This window comes from Acanthisitta chloris, unplaced genomic scaffold (assembly GCF_000695815.1).
Source record: "Acanthisitta chloris isolate BGI_N310 unplaced genomic scaffold, ASM69581v1 scaffold29798, whole genome shotgun sequence".
In the NCBI taxonomy this organism is placed as follows: Eukaryota; Metazoa; Chordata; class Aves; order Passeriformes; family Acanthisittidae; genus Acanthisitta; species Acanthisitta chloris.
Window position 1 is genome coordinate 3635 of NW_008686942.1, and position 16306 is coordinate 19940.

Genomic DNA, 16306 nt, shown 5'->3' on the forward strand with positions numbered 1-16306 from the left:
TTCCTTCTGCAAGGGTTAGGCTGAAGGAGCAATGGAAAGAGACTCTAATATTTTAGGTATGTACTTGAGATAGCTCTAAGTTCTAGTCTGTGCCTGGATCTTGTTGTCTGGACAAGTGTTGTAGGAGAGTCCTGCTTTTCCCCCTGAACAGTGGCAGCAGTGCTGCTCCGCTGGCCACCCCTTGGTCTCTATCTGGAAGTGTTAGGTTGGTGTGATGTGTTCTCGGAAGGTTTTGAAGGACTCAGAGCTCCCTTCTGTGCACACACACCATCATTCGAATCCTGATGTTGTGGTGGGAGTCAAAGTATATGGGTGATAAAATAGCATTGAACAAACTTCCTTCTGTTTTACAGAGATGCTGCAGTTTGTCAGTAACCAGGCAGGAGACTTTCCAGATCTGTTTTCGGATCCCTTGTGCAGTACCTTCCAGGGCAGCAGCAGCAGTGGCAGCAGCAGTGGAGCCCTGGAGCCACAGGTGCAGCGACCATTCAGCCAGGTGCAGCTGCAAACCTTCCCACCACCTGCTGCATCCCCTCAGCTCCAGAGCCTGCCGGTCAAAGCAGCACAGACAACACCTCCAGTCCCTCCACGCTCAGCCCCTCTCCTTCAGCCCCGGCCCTCACTTCAGCCTCAGCTCCAGCAGCAGGCTGTCATGATTGCACCAACATTCAGCTCTGCTCCCCAGACCAGGATTATCCAGCAGCCAGTCATCTACCAGAATGCAGCCACAAGTTTCCAAGGTAGGTCTTGGGGTGCTAAGGCTATGGGTGTGCCTCGGTGCACTTGCAATAAATGGTATCAGTGTTGAAACTCTAAACTCATCCTCAGCCGCGACAAGCCTGACGATTCTGAGCGTGAGAAATTGTCATAAATGAGGTCTTAAGTGCTTTTGTGTGACCTCTTCCCATAGTTGTCTTGCTGTTCTCTGTTGTGGCCTTCTGCCCTCTGGCTCCTGGGAGGGTTGAGAAAAGTATCTTAAAACAGTTGTTGGCAACTCTGTTTTCCCAGTGATGGGTGCACTGGGCAGATCCAGTCCGTCCTATGTGGCAGTCTGGAACAAAGGCACATTTTACCTACCAAACTCTTGAGCACAGTACTTGCGTTGAGCAGAGACACCTGTAGGGGTGTTTAACAGTGGCTGTGTCTTCCTTTGTCTATGCCAGTTGACTTGATCCACTTCAGTAGGTGTTGATTCTTCACATGACACATAGGATCCTAGGGCCCACCAAAATCAGTGGGAGTGAGGAAGTTCAGGTTGGATGTACTGCATAATGCCTCTGAAGAAATGAGTCCTATGCTATCAGACCAAGGGGTTTTGGCTTTATTTTCTCTTAGCTGATCCTTTGCCTCTCCTGGAAAGCTGCTATTCTAGGTGCAGTGTCCTCTTGAAGGAGGCACCAGAAGAGCTGGAAGCTTCCCAGCGTGTGGGATGTGTTAGATGAATGCTGCCTGCGAAGAAGCTCTGTGGAGAAGAGGAGTGAAGCTGGGAGCATTTGCAGGCTCCAAAAGGGAGACCTATGTCTCTGGGATATTCCTGACATCTCTTCTGCTTTTCAGTTCTCCAGCCTCAAGTCCAGAGCCTGGTGACATCCTCCCAGGTTCAGCCAGTTACCATCCAGCAGCAAGTGCAGACAGTGCAGGCCCAGCGAGTGCTGACACAGGCTGCCAACGGCACCATCCAGACGTTAACGCCGGCCACGGTGCAGACAGTCGCTGCACCACAGGTCCAGCAAGTTCCGGTAAGTGAATTGCAGGATGATAAGGGATCCAGCAGAGGAAGGTGCTCGTGTGGCTCTGGTCTCCTGGCTTGTCAGGGGAGAGGTGGCAAAGCTCGTAGAGCTGATGGTCCTGGGTAGGATTGATTTTTATACAAACGCTTTTAGATGTGAGAGGTATTTCTAGCCAGTCTGTGCCCCAGAAGCATTTTACTTCATACAAGTCATGTGTGAGAGTCCCTGTTGCGAGCCGTGATGTGTGGGCAATGTTCAGAAACTCTTTTCACTAAAGCACTGGCTTAACTAACTGTGGTCTAAAATATTTTTTGTAACTCGGTACTGCCAAACCGGATTGAAAACCTTACTTGAACAAGCTTTCCTTGACTTTTACCTACTTCTTTGCAAGCCCATCGCCTCTACCATGTCTTATAAGGACTGGCTCGTAATGGAATGTGTTTTTCCAATTCTTGTCACAGTTTCTTTGATTGTTTTACTGCTACAGTGTCATATGATTTTTGTATTAAAACACAAGATTTTTTTCACTCTTGCGCCTCTTTGTATTAAGTAAAAATGTTTGTCATATTGAGTCCCCTAGAAAAAGCTGCTCTCGTTCTGTTGTACTGTGCCATCTGTAATGTTCTCTGAGAGTCAGCAAGGTATTTGGAAGAAATAAGCGCAAGCTGTGTTATGGCAAAATAACTTGGAGTTGATTTTGATCTGCTTGGTACAGATTCCTTCGGTGAAATTGCTGGGGGGAAGCTGCTATGGGTATTTGCCAAAGCAGATTGCACTAGTCGTGCTAGACTCTGAGTATTCAGCCAGTTAATTTAGGGAGCTAATTATAGGTGTAATTGGAGAGGGGAAGGTAGCTTTCCCATCAGCTCTTTTGTGTTTTTACATACTTGTTTACTTCTGGTGACTGATTTGAAAACCAATGTCCTGGTGGTTCCCCTGCTCCCCTCCCTCCAGCTCTGTTCAGACTGGCTCATGGTCAGAGTTTGCATCAAGGCTGACAAAAAGCATCCAGGTGATGCAGGGTGCAAGTGAAAGAAATACTCACTCTACTCTTTTGCCATCCACTGAGTTGTAAAGTTATTACAGCTCTATCAGTGCTTACTTGTTGCTACTGAGATCAGTAGGGAAACATGTGCCTGCTCTCCCCTTCACCTGTAACTCTTTTCCACCTAGGTTCTGGTCCAGCCTCAGATCATAAAAACAGATTCTCTTGTCTTGACAACCCTGAAAACAGATGGTAATCCCGTTATGGCTGCAGTACAGAACCCAGCGCTGACAGCACTCACTGCTCCTATTCAGACCACAGCTCTGCAGGTACCGTATGGATGTTCTTCCTTCCCTCTCCTTGCATGTTAATGCAAGGAAGAGATTTGAGGTTCAGTATTCTGTAGTGGTGCAGGCGAGAGGGGTTTTGAGGGCTGTTTTAGACATGCCCAGAGTGAGTAATACCCTGTTTCTGCCAAGGCTAAACACACAGATTGTACTTTCTGGCAGCCTCCCATGGCCAGTAAGCAAAGACCAAGGACACATTTCTGTTTACCTTTTTCTAGTATTACCAGAAGAGGAATATGACCTAAAAACTCTGCCTGGTTTTTAACTTGAAACTGAAAGCTAACTTGGTCAGAGTACCTGTGGAACTTCCTTTTGCCCCTCAGTGTCTAGTAGTAGTATATTGAATGTGACAACTAATTAAGCTAGTTTTCAGAGGGCATTTGCAGTGAAGTTTCATTATAATCATTGGAGATGGCAGTTGGTGCTTCATGGCCTCTGTGCTTCATGGCCTCCATTTCTTATCAACTCTGAGAAACTTATGCCCCCAAAGAAACATTTGTTATGATCTTGTATGTTCTGAACAGATACCTCTGTTCAAATGTTTACTGGGGGTGAAAAACTTGCAAGTCTGGACTTAGGTTTTGGCTTCTTTTGCACAGCATGGCAGGCTTCTTAAATACTTGTTAGCAGCCAGGCTAAAATCTTCAGTTAACCTGCTTGCTTTTAGATGACACAGAGGCTTAGGAGGTTGTGTCTATCTGAGATATGTTTGAACACATTGAAATTGGTTGGAAATTAGCCAAGGAAAGGTATAGGACTTAAATTCACGTTCACATTTGTCAAGTTCCAACTTGAAATGAAATGAAATTAATTTCTGTATCTCAATTAGAAGACTATTTCAGAGTTGAAATGGTTCCTGAAGTTGCTCGTGGCTAGTTTGTCATGACTAGTTACTGTTACGTTTGTCTTTTGACAGAAATAACTCTTCCTCTTCACAGCCACTTCCCTGATCTTTGGTGTACTTTAGAGAACAATTGTACCTTTCTCAATCTTGCTTTGCTGGATTAAGCAGTCTAAACTTTCTTTACTCCAGCTGTCCTAGAAGCCCCTCTGTGCAGCTGTTCTGGTGGGATTCATCATACTTTATCTCTGAGTACATGCTGCTTTACTTTGGTGTAGATGGTCTGCCCTACATGTAGATGTCCAAGTTTGAGCTTCTCACACTGCTGTGTATCACTCATTGTCTTAGTTTCTCATCTTAAGTTATTTTTATAGCTTAAGGATTTTTTTATCCATTTAATCAAGTTCAAACCCACTGCATTGCTCAAACCAAAGTTTGTTTTTCCATAGTCGGGTCCTTTCAAACATTGTCTTTACTATTTTGGAAGTAGCATTGCCTGTTGCTGATGATTTTGTGTACACAAGGTAAATTTGGACACTCGGGGTGTAAGGACTGTAGGAACAAGGAGGAGCCTTGGTCCATTTCTGTATTTAAGTGGATGAACAGAGCATAGTATTGGCAGAAGTGTTGATGCTCTTGAAGAACAAGAGATGTTTTTTTGCCACAGTGACCAGTGTGAGAGCCAGAGTGACAGATTTTTCCTGTGTTGCTCGTGCCAGCTAAGAAAGACAGAAGGCAATTGGCATCTCACATCTTTTCTGAGCTGTACAAAGTTTTCCCGATTCTTCCTTTGCTTAGTCTTTTTTCTTTTGCCATCATAAACCTTCTCTAAATTGGCTGATTGCTCTTGACGCTTGTTACACTTGGTCTTTGTAGACTCTCGTTGGAAGCAATGGGACCATTTTGACCACAATGCCAGTGATGGTGGGACAAGAAAAGGTGCCTATCAAACAAGTTCCTGGGGGTGTCAAGCAACCTGAACCACCTAAAGAAGGAGAGAGGAGAACAACTCACAACATCATTGAAAAGCGTTACCGGTCATCCATAAATGACAAAATCATTGAGCTGAAGGACCTTGTCATGGGGACAGATGCCAAGGTAAAGATGGGGAATAAGAGCAAATCTGGTGTCATAAATACCTTGTCCTCAGTTGCTTGTTGCTCTACCAAGTGAAGGAGTTGGGTACATGCAGCTGTTAGTAGTGTGCACACACTTGGGATAGGACTGGTGAGAAACACTTGTGTGATGGAAAGCTTGGTAATTGTATTCAGGAAGGATCATCTGTAAAATACTTCCTTTACTATGCTAGTGGTACTGTTTCTTGAAAATAAGCTATACCGTGTGTGTTTGTTCTTATATTAGGTCTAGTTTAAAATAGGCCTTCTAGATAGAATATCCAAGTGGATGTTTTGATAATTCTGTCAAACTAGATCTTGCTTAAAGTTTCCTTTTCCATGTGACTGCAGTACAAGTGAGGGTTTACTGAGCTTTCAGTTTGTTTCCTTTAGATATTGAGTTGCAAAAACTGCTGCTTGCTCAAGTACTGGAAGTTTTCTTGCACCATGTGTTCAGGGTTGTGCTATTTGCTTTACCTCATGCTGGCAGAGCAGGCAATAGTATTCTTGACACCTTGTGTGATCTCTGTACAAATAAGTGCACTACTGAAGTCACCTAGTGCCAGGTGGAATAGGTGTCATAATATTTTTAAAAACATGGGTAATATGCAGTGGTTTCATAGTACTTTGGGCTTGTGTTTACAAGATAAACTTGCCCACTGCTACTGGAGGCAAGCATTTTCATGGCTAAGGGAGTGAGGCAAGGAGGGAACTAGTTATCTCAGCATTAAGCAGTGAATAATGGTCAACATACAGCAGCTCTTGTTCTGTCCCAGAAAGGAGACACTTGATTTACAAGCTATGGTAGACTATTTCTGTCTGAAACAGAGACGTGATCTCTGCTGTAATCTGGTTGTTAATCTGTTTACATTGCATTATTTTGTAAGAGCTTTGAGAGACCTCAGTCCTTGTATACCTTTGTCTGATACCTTGTCTGCAGAGCATGCCCCACTGTTAGTTCCTTTGCAGCTGCTGAAAGGTCCTTTACACCCTTTTCTATCACCACATGATACAAAGGGTTGTGATATCGCTACAAGCAGGAGTTACCCTTTGATATATAAACTACTTTTTTTGTACGTCTTAATTCCTTGCAGATGCACAAGTCTGGTGTCCTGAGAAAAGCCATTGACTACATTAAATACCTACAGCAGGCCAACCATAAGCTGAGGCAGGAGAACATGGTTCTGAAGCTGGCTAACCAAAAAAACAGTAAGTTGTGAAGGCTGTGCAGCAGAGGGGAGACAGTCAGCATGGACATAGGTATATCTTGCAGTTTCTTATCCTTGGCAGAGGTTGCTTCAATAGTGGCCAGTGTTACTGCAGGTGACAGAGCGAATCTGAACGAGATTGACAGGTTTCAGGATGGAGAAACGTGTACATAATGCGCTCTGATTTTTGCAGAGCTGTTGAAGGGCATTGACCTGAGCAGTCTGGTTGACACCGATGTGGATCTGAAGATAGATGACTTCAACCAGAATGTGCTGCTGATGTCTCCTCCAGCCTCTGATTCGGGATCCCAGGCTGGCTTCTCTCCCTATTCCATTGATTCGGAGCCGGGGAGCCCTCTCCTTGATGATGCAAAGGTATTTGTGACTTTAGTTGTCAAATTCAACACATCCATTTCAGTGATATGTGAGGGCCAGAATTTAAATTCTCCTAGTTCTCAAGAGTGGAACCAGAAGACATCTGACCAGTAGATCTGTAGGGCTTAGAGATTCTTTGTAAGGATGAGGAAGGTGCATGTGTGTGTTTTATCTTTTCTTAAATGATTGAGATGACTTTCTGAGCTGTATTACTTGAATCCTTCCTTAGCTGCTAGAACTGTACTTAACCTTCAGCCCCTGTACAGTGTCTGTGGACTTACAGTGCATGTTCATGACCCAAGGAGCCCGTGGCTTTCCAGGGATATGTATGTCCAGTGAGTAAAGCAGGAGAACTTGGAAATGGATGATGTCATTACAGTAACAGAAAGCTGTTGGCTGTCTTTGGCTTGCAGGTTTGTTTTGTTGATATCACAGAAGAAGTGAGTCCTCTGGGAGATCCTCAAAAGAGTAAGGGCAGCAAAGGTTAATCCTAGCCTAAACCAGGGATCCAGTTAAAAAATGAAATGGCTGGAAGCAGAAGGAAGTTGAAGGCATTCAGATATTTCAGCCTTATCTTACTAAGCTAGGAAAGGCTTTACTGGAGTTCTTGCCGATATTGAGCTCAAAAGCAAATTTTTAAACTTCTTCCTTACCCATCTTGTGGCGTAAAGGGTTTTTTTGTGCTACAGAATGGTAAGCAAGTTCTTTTCCTCTTCTTTTTTCTCCACTCCTATTCCTTTGAAGGTTAAAGATGAGCCTGATTCTCCTCCTGTGGCACTCGGTATGGTGGATCGTTCTCGAATACTCCTCTGTGCTCTCACGTTCCTTTGCCTTTCCTTCAATCCTCTGACATCCCTCCTGGACGCCCGAGGAACACCAGAGTCCGACAGCCTGGTGCGCCACGGTTCTGGCAGGAGCATGCTAACCATTGAGTCAGGTAACAAACTAGACTGGTTTGGACCACAGAAAATTTCCAGCTTTAAGTGGCCTCCCTGAAGGGCATCTGCAGCTGCCTCAGCTGCAGTTCATGAGGTGGACGGTTGGTGTGGTTCAGTAGGATGGTTTTGTGTGTTCAGGGAGTTGTATGGCCTTTGTTTAATGGCTGGGGAGGGGTAGTAACTGCAGGGCTGGGCGTGGGAGGAGAGTCAGCTTGAACATGGTTCCAGTTCACATCCACATCCAGTGTTCTTGCATCAAACCAGCCATGACTCAGCATGGTGAGGTTGAGGTGGCACCTATTTGTAGCCCAACAGCCTGGGCTTTTGGGATAGACCCAAAGTAGTTCAGTGTAAGGGGTATCCTCCTGTCCTCGCCAGTCTTTGAGGCATGTTCACTTTGTATTTGTTTTTAAGGTAACTGGCTGATTTTTGTAACTTAATAATAAAGTAGCATTGGTCTTGCCACTGGCTTGTTTGATACATGTATTCCATAATCATAATTAGGAATGCAGCAGCTTAGAGGAGTGCAGGAGATGCTGTAAGCATGTGGTTGCTTCCCTGACTGGTAAATATGCTTCCTCAGTGTTGCTTTGTAAATTTAACTAAGATAAGAAAATGACACTTGAAGCATAGAGTACCTGTGAGTGTTCTCACAGAAAAATCAGAAGACAAGATACTCTAGGAAAACTAAGTGCTGATTCAGTGTTTTATACATCAGTGTTGTAAAAATAACCATTTAGTTGGGAATGTTGTGGCTTGGGGTTTGGATGAAGAGCTGTTGATACAGGTGTTTCCTGATTGAAATGCAGTCTTTGCAAAAGCTGATTAGACATGTGGCAAGCATAGCAAGACGTCCTTCTGGGTCTGTGCTCGTTGTGTTGCCTAGCTTTTGGTGTCCAGATGATATTTTAACTTTCCCTTTGGGATGTCCATTGCAGATGCAGCTGGTTGGTTTGGCTGGATGATGCCCACACTCATCCTGTGGCTCGTGAATGGAGTGATTGTACTGAGTGTGTTCATCAAGCTCCTTGTGCACGGGGAGCCTGTGACCCGGCTGCACTCGAGGTCGTCGGTCACCTTCTGGAGGCATCGCAAGCAAGCAGACCTGGATTTGGCACGGGTAAAGTTGACTTGTTGCTTTGTATCAAATGCATCTTTTAGATGGGGTGTGGGTAAATGTTGCCTAGTGAGGCAGTGGCTTGGCACTTTAAAGAGCATGGTATTTATTCCTCAAGTGGCTCATCCTGTCTGATTTCAGAGAAGCTGTTGCTAGGTTGTCCTCAGCTAGATTGCTGTCCTCCCTCAGCCTAAGTTAGTGAGGCATGGGTTCCAGCATTGGAAGAGGCTCCTTACTTCTGTTCTTGTTCCTAGCTACTGCGTCTTGTATCAGTTTTTGGCAGTAGCATCTTGGGTTTTGTCCAGAATCTAGCTTCTGCTGTGTCTGTCTGTCTGCTGTCCTCCAGCCTCTTGGAAGTCCTCTCCATTGTTGAGGCAGCATTTGGCTTTTGATATGGGGATCCTGAAGCTTCCACGTTACTCGAGAAGGCAGGAAGCTCCTTTCACCTGGTGCTGATGTGTCACACAGGCAATGCAGGATCAGAACCATATGTGAGAGGATATGTTTAGGACCAGATTTCAAGCTCTTGTAAATTTCTATTGCGTTTTTTGGTTCTATGTTGACATGCCTCTAGTAAGGGTCTTGTCCTGGCTTGCATGTCACTTTGCCTTGCTCCCAGTGCTGGGGAGGTCCCAGAGAGTCTCTGTGATGGTGATTCTTGTTGTTGAACCTCTTGCTGTGTTATTTGCAGGGCGATTTTGCTGCAGCTGCGTCAAACCTGCAGACTTGCCTGTCAGTACTCGGCCGGGCACTGCCAGCTTCCCGCGTGGACTTGGCCTGCAGCCTGTCCTGGAACGTGATCCGCTATAGCCTGCAGAAGCTGGCACTGGTGCGGTGGCTGTTGAAGAGGACTTCTCATCAGTGGCGAGCAAGGGAGGCCACTGCAGGCTTCGAGGACGAGGCCAAGACCAGCGCTCGGGATGCGGCTCTAGCATATCATAAGCTCCATCAGCTCCACATAACAGGTAGGAGCAGAGATGACAAATCTGCTGTCCAGTTTTGCTGAATGAGGAGACTTGGAGCTGATCCTGGGGGATACAGGGAGAGCACTATAGTCTCTTCCCTCTGGCAGGGCTGCTGTTGGAAATTAGCCTGACAAATTTCAGGAGCTACTTACTAAAACACGACGGGTTCATGCAATGAAAGAAGCCTGTAAGAGCAGCTGAAGCAACAGCACTGTCTCAAGTTACGTGTTGCTGAGTCTGGAGAGGTGGCTGAGAGTCTGTCCTAAGCAGTAGTTGATTGAGTCCAGTCACTTTTTGCTGCTGTTAAAGACTTGCTTCATCACTGTCGCTTGGGAATGTGATGTGGAAGTAGGGTCTGGGGTTAATTGCTGGAAGAATTCACATTTCTGAAGCTGTGTAGAGTGCAGATTGCCATTTGGTGTTGATGTACTTTGAAAACCTGGGTGTGTGCACACAAACTGAGGAGGTACTTGAACGTTCCTTGCAAAAGGTGGTTTTTGCCATTTCCTCGGCAAAGCAGTTTGCAATGTCAGTAAACTCTGGGCAGATCAGAAATCCAAGCGAAGCTTGCTTCTGCCTAATCATGTGGTGTGAATTGCAGCCGTGCCACCAGGGATAAGTACCTGTCCATAATACTATCTGTGTAAGTACAGGTGCAGTCTGCAAACGAGTTCAGTTTTAGGAGCGAGATAAAATTTACTGATGATTTTATCCTAACTGGCTTAGCTATACAGGGCTCGCAGAAGCAAAGCTGTGGATGCCAACCTTGGTATCTGTGAAGGGAAGACTTGGTGGCAGTTCTGCTGCCTGACTGAAGTAGGCATACAATGTTGTAAGCTTCTCATGTCAACAGGTTCCCATTGTTTCTTTAGGATAGTAGCCCTGCAAATTACAGTAGTATTTAGTAGCTGGTACTACTCTTTAAAAATTAACACTTCTCCTTCTCTTCCTGGTGCAGGCAAACTTCCCTCTAGCTCAGCTTACTCAGGCTTGCACATGGCCTTGTGTGCTGTGAATCTGGCCGAGTGCGCAGAAGAAAAGATCCCACCCAGCACAATGGCAGAAATCCACCTGACGGCTGCAGTTGGCTTGAAAACCCGCTGTGGAGGCAAGCTTGGCTTCCTGGCGGTGAGTTGTCATCTCCTCTCCCATCACGCCTCCAAGCAGAGCCTGGAAGCTAGCACTTCTGTAGCTCAGGGCATCTGCTAGCACTACAATTATAATAAGAGCTGCAATTGTGATAGGAGCCGTAATTGATACGATCTTTGTCCTTCATGTTATCTTTCCCTGTGTTCTCAATCTTAACCTCTCCTTTTCCCAGAGCTACTTTCTAAGCCAGGCTCAAAGCCTGTGCAGCTCAGAACGGAGTGCCATTCCTGACTCGTTGCGTTGGCTGTGCCACCCTCTGGGACAGAAGTTTTTTGTGGAGCGAAGCTGGACAGTGAAGTCTGCTGCGAAGGAGAGCCTGTACTGCACCCAGAGGAACCCTGGTGAGAGCTGCTTAACCTCTCCTTTTCCCAGAGCTACTTTCTAAGCCAGGCTCAAAGCCTGTGCAGCTCAGAACGGAGTGCCATTCCTGACTCGTTGCGTTGGCTGTGCCACCCTCTGGGACAGAAGTTTTTTGTGGAGCGAAGCTGGACAGTGAAGTCTGCTGCGAAGGAGAGCCTGTACTGCACCCAGAGGAACCCTGGTGAGAGCTGCTTGTGTCCCGAGGGTGTGGCCTTCCAGCACTTTGAACGTGGCAGTCTCTCCATTCTCTTTGGTCTGGGACAAAAGTGGGTGTTGTATGTGAGGCTGTGCTCTTGTATGTCTGCCCTGCTTGCGGTTTTGATGGGTGAAGAGGAGCTCTGTAGCTGAGAGATGCTGTCTCAGCCTGCAGGAGCTGGCTTGCTTCCCTTTGTATACTGTGCTGTGTCATCCTGCTTGTCTCTTTATATCCTGGAACACAACTTGAATGTGGTCCTGATTGTCTGTGGGGGTGACTTTGGGGTGCCCAAGGTTTATCCCCTGCAGAGCAGTGTCCTCACTGTTTTGCTGAGTGACTGAAGTGCCAGAGGAATGCTTGCCCAAAGTCTGCAGCTTTATAAGTGGATTAAAGGGATAAAAAGGCCCTGCACTTGTGACGGGGCAACCCTGGCTGTATGTACAGACTGGGGAACGAGATGCTGGAAAGCAGTGCCATGGAAAGGGACCTGGGGGTCCTTGTCGATGGCGAGTTGAATATGAGTCAGCAGTGTGCCCTGGCAGCCAGGAGGGCCAACCGTGTCCTGGGGTGCATCAAGCACAGCATTGCCAGCTGGTCGAGGGAGGTGATTGTCCTGCTCTACTCTGTGCTGGTCTGACCTCACCTTGAAATTTGTGTGCAGTTTTGGGCACCACAATATAAGAAAGATATTAAGTTATTGGAGAGCGTCCAAAGAAGTCAACAGAGATGGTGAAAGGCTTGAGGGGAAGCAATATGAGGAGTGGCAGAGGTCACTCTGTCTGTTCAGTCTGGAGAAGAGACTGAGGGGAGACCTCATTGCTGTATACAACTTACTAACAGAAGGAAGTGGAGGGGCAGGCACTGACCTCTTCTCTCTGGCAACCAGTGACTGGACCCGAGGGAATGATCTGAAGTTGTGTCAGGAGAGGTTAAGGCTGGATATTAGAAAATGGTTCTTCATCCAGAGGGTGTTTGACCACTGGAACAGCTCCCCAGGGCAGTGGGCACAGCACCCATCCTGGCAGAGGTCAAGAGGCGACGCTCTCAGGCACACGGTATGATTATCAGGGATGTCCTGTGCAGGGCCAGGAGTCGGACTGGATGATCCTCGTGAGTCCCTTCCAACTCTGATTATTCTGTGTGATTCTATGAAAACTGAAGTCTAGAAATAATTGTATTAATTGCTTAATTTCCCTCTACTGCTCTTCTTCGTACTCCTACATTTTGGTTCTTTCTTGGTTGCCTTGAGAGGTGGTCTACAACCTTACGCCAGTGAAACAGTTGGTTTTGTCCTTCTTCTCTAGCGGATCCTATTGCACAAGTGCATCAGGCATTCTGTGAGAACCTGCTGGAGCGAGCAGTGGATTCACTCGTGAAGCCTGAGACTAGGAAAGAGATAGCAGGACAAGAGGAGGAGGAGTCATGGTAAGTATACCTGCCACACTGGGGACTGCTGGCCAAAGCAGCAGGCTCTGAGGCAGAGCTAATAACCACGGACCGAGCACGCTGGGGCAAACCGAGTGGTTAGTCCTTATTCAAGGCTTGGAATGACAACATTAAGTCTGGCCACCACAGCTTTATTAGAAGAGCAAGCTCTCCCTCTTCATATTAAAACCTCTCAAGTGAAAGGTGAACCCAGGTGTAGTGGGGATTGGTTCCTCAGCTGGATGGATGTGGCTTTTTCTGCAGTGACAAAGTTTAATGTTCAGGAGCATTAAAATTAGTGTGCCTCTACCTCTTTTATTGAGGAGGACATATGTCCAGGGCTTTCAGAGCATGAAGGTTTGGCATGTCAGAGAGTGAGCCCATCAGCTTGCTACCTTATGCATGAGTGTTCTCCTGACTGAAGTGCCACATTTACTAGCAGTGAATAATCAAACTGACATGTGGCAAGAGGAGGAAAGATGATGTTGGCCGAAATGGTCATTGCATCTAAGCTCTGTGACCAAATGGAAGGGGACAATAGGTGGGAAACGGAGCAGCTTTTTCTACTGGAGCATATTCAGCATTCTCCTGGACTCCATGGGAAGCAGAACTCCAGCATTTGTCAGTAATTCAGCACTGTTTCTAGCTGATGTCAAGACATGCTGGTGTCAGGCAAATGCTGTGTAAATATATGGGAAGCTCTGTAAGGATCCTGTCCCCCCAGGAAGTGTGGGTAAAAACTTCAGATGGGAAGATAACCCTGTTTCCCTATCTGTGTAAGGAAAATAATGTACAGTTAGCTTTGGGGATTTTTTTTTTCAACCTCATGTCAGTTTCTTAGCAGAGAATGAGCAGCAGTTTGGTTTAATAGCTTACACAGTACAAATGCTTGTGATCAAATGCTACTGTTGATGAGAGAAAGTAGCAGGATCTGTATAAGGGAGGTGGATTGTCACTATACTTGCAGGAGTTCTGTCTCCTCGTGGAAAGGACTGGCTTTAGTAATACAGCAAGCCTTTTTGTCCTCCTTCAGGAGTGGGAACTCAAGACCTTCCTCTGTAGCAGATCCCAGGAAATTAGGTTGTTGCTGCATATGTTACTTTGAGCAATGCTGTGAACATGTTCTCACTTCCATACATGAATATATGTGTATGTGCAAATAGTCACTTACAGAAGTTTAGTTCAGCCTCTTTTGGAGGCAGTAATTAACTTGTAACAGATGTCTGTGGTTGAGGTGAGACTCTTGGGGTCTAATCTAGCTTCGTGCTGGTCCCCTTGCCAGAGGAGATGTGAGGCTGCTCTTCTTGGTGGATCTCTCTGTGCATTTCCAGTCATGGGGTGGTCTCATCAGTCCAGCAGCGTTGTGTTACTTGTAGAGCTTGAACTTTATGTGGGCTTAATGGGTCAGCATTGCTTAAATGTGCCTTTTGCCCAGTGAGTAATGCCTTTAGTATCTCCTGTTTGACAGCACAGCTAAGGTCTGCCTTGCTTCTTGTTTCAGTGAGTTCTCAGGTGCCATGGAGTATCTGAAATTGCTCAACTCTTTCTTGGACTCGATGGGAAGTGGAGCCCCACCCTTTGCCAGCAGCTCTGTACTCAAATCTGCCCTGGGTAAGTCTGGCAGAAATGAAGCTCTCCCAGTTGCAGGATCTACTGCCAATGCGAGTTCCTTCTCCCTACCACCTGTTAAACTCTGGGCAAGGAGAAATGCAATTCTTGGAGTGAGGCTTGTTTGCATACAATATGGTATAATGGCTCAGACTGGAACATAGTGATTAAGAAGGCTTGTAAATTCTGCTGTGTGTTGTAATGCTGAGTGCCCAGGTGGCACTGCTGTTATTTGTATTGTTGGGCAATATTTTATCTCCAAGTTGAACCCTGTGCCCTCACCTGAGAGCTTGCTCCTGGCAATGCAAAGCAAGAGGAAGGGTGGAGCATATAAACAAGCATAGCAGCATTACAGTTGAGGTACAGGAAAGTTGGGTTTTTTCCCACTTAATTACCTATTGAACCAGGTTACCCTCACTTTCACAGTAGCTGTCAGGTTTATTCCTCAATCTCCAGAGACCTGCAGCCCCTGCTGTAGACAAGCTCTGGGTATACATTGGGAGCTGCTTGGCTTGGTCCTGTGATATATATTTAGTGGGACAAGAAGAGCTGTAGAATCCCCTGAGCCATGTGCTCATCTGGACTGGGCTGGTAGCAGGCTGCTGGAGTATTTTTCTTGCTTGGTGTTGGTACAGACAGCACCTGTCAGCTTATCAGGTGCAGCTTTAGACACAGACTAGCTGCTGTACCTAAGATGTGTAAAGCAAACATAGAAGGCAAACTAGATAATTCTTTATTTAGAGATTATGTTTTGGTATAAAGGGAAGTCTATATTTGGGCCAGTATTGTCATGGAAGTGAAAAGCAGGTCAGAGTAGCAGAGCATATGTCTTCTGGCCTTAGGTAGGCTTTGGAAACGTTTTTGAGGGGATGTTAAATAATTGAGGAAATTATATAGAGAACCTGATTTACTGTCTTGATGGTGATTAGTGCCAAGGCACGGTATATATGAGGCGAGTTGTTATTTTGGGGTGGTGAGTGGAGATTATTGGGAAGGAAGTCAGCAGATTTCTAGACAAGTTGACAGGGTAAGTTCTTGTTGACAAGATACAAACATGCCATCCCAAACTCTGCTTGCGATCAGATGTTGAGTGTTTGCCTGCTGCCAAGTTCCTTTGTGTTCCTGCAGTACATTTCAGCATTCACATGGATGGCTACATTCCCGTGGGATCAGTTTGGGCTCGTTAGCATCAATCCCAGTGGAAGGCACTGGCTAGGGCATGTGACACCTGCCTGCTGCTCTGAGCAGGAGGGAGCCAGGTGTCCTTTCCTGAGCTGCAGCTTATGGTTGTGTTTTGCAGGTCCTGACGTGGTGTGCCGCTGGTGGTCAGCAGCAGTGGCTATGGCAATTGGTTGGCTCCGAGGGGACGATGCAGCTGTGAGGTCACATTTTGCAGAAGTGGAGCGCATGCCGAAACCCCTGGAGATGTCAGAGTGCGTAGGCATCCTATGCTTCTCAAACCCCTACTCCTCTGCAGGGGTGACTCTTACCCCTGATGCTGTCCTGTAGGGTTGCACCTACCTGTGCTTTGCAGCTGCACGCCTCTTCTGTTCTGCAAGTGCCAATGTGCTCAGCAGTTTGTGTGTAGGTCAAGGCTTGCAGACTGATACTAGAGCTGTGGACTGGAAGTGTCAGAGTTGCTTCTTTAGGCATGTCTTTTGGCTTTGTTCTATTCACATAGCCCTCCCACCTTCCAAAATCAAGCAGCAAAACTCACATGCTGATAGAAAGGTTGGTGTCACAGTCTCTGTTCTTTTGCACTTAAGCATCCTTACCAGCTTCCTCTCATTTCTCTGTACAGTCTGTGTAGGTGAGGAACAATTGCCATCTTTTTTCTGACTAAAGAATGATGATATCTGCTCTTGAAGATGGAAGAGTGAAAGCTGATGTTGTGGCAGCATGGCATGGTATTGCTTGAAAGCAGCATGTGCTTTCTCTTTCAGGAAT

The 16306-nt window shown here is 46.3% G+C and overlaps 1 protein-coding gene across 1 annotated transcript in view; it reads left to right on the forward strand.

The window, feature by feature from the left end:
* The first annotated feature begins 355 nt into the window (after positions 1-355).
* The window catches only part of SREBF2 (sterol regulatory element binding transcription factor 2), a 19254-nt gene continuing 3303 nt past the window's right edge, over positions 356-16306 (forward strand). The window contains exons 1-16 of the mRNA XM_009080396.1: positions 356-740; positions 1558-1739; positions 2904-3049; position 3168; positions 4780-5001; positions 6113-6227; positions 6420-6601; positions 7346-7538; positions 8478-8659; positions 9348-9621; positions 10580-10749; positions 10943-11111; positions 12631-12751; positions 14253-14362; positions 15660-15792; positions 16303-16306. The exon at positions 16303-16306 is cut by the window's right edge and continues 150 nt beyond it. Coding sequence (XP_009078644.1) covers positions 356-740; positions 1558-1739; positions 2904-3049; position 3168; positions 4780-5001; positions 6113-6227; positions 6420-6601; positions 7346-7538; positions 8478-8659; positions 9348-9621; positions 10580-10749; positions 10943-11111; positions 12631-12751; positions 14253-14362; positions 15660-15792; positions 16303-16306 — 2589 coding nt within the window. The remainder of the gene's footprint in view (positions 741-1557; positions 1740-2903; positions 3050-3167; positions 3169-4779; positions 5002-6112; positions 6228-6419; positions 6602-7345; positions 7539-8477; positions 8660-9347; positions 9622-10579; positions 10750-10942; positions 11112-12630; positions 12752-14252; positions 14363-15659; positions 15793-16302) is intronic.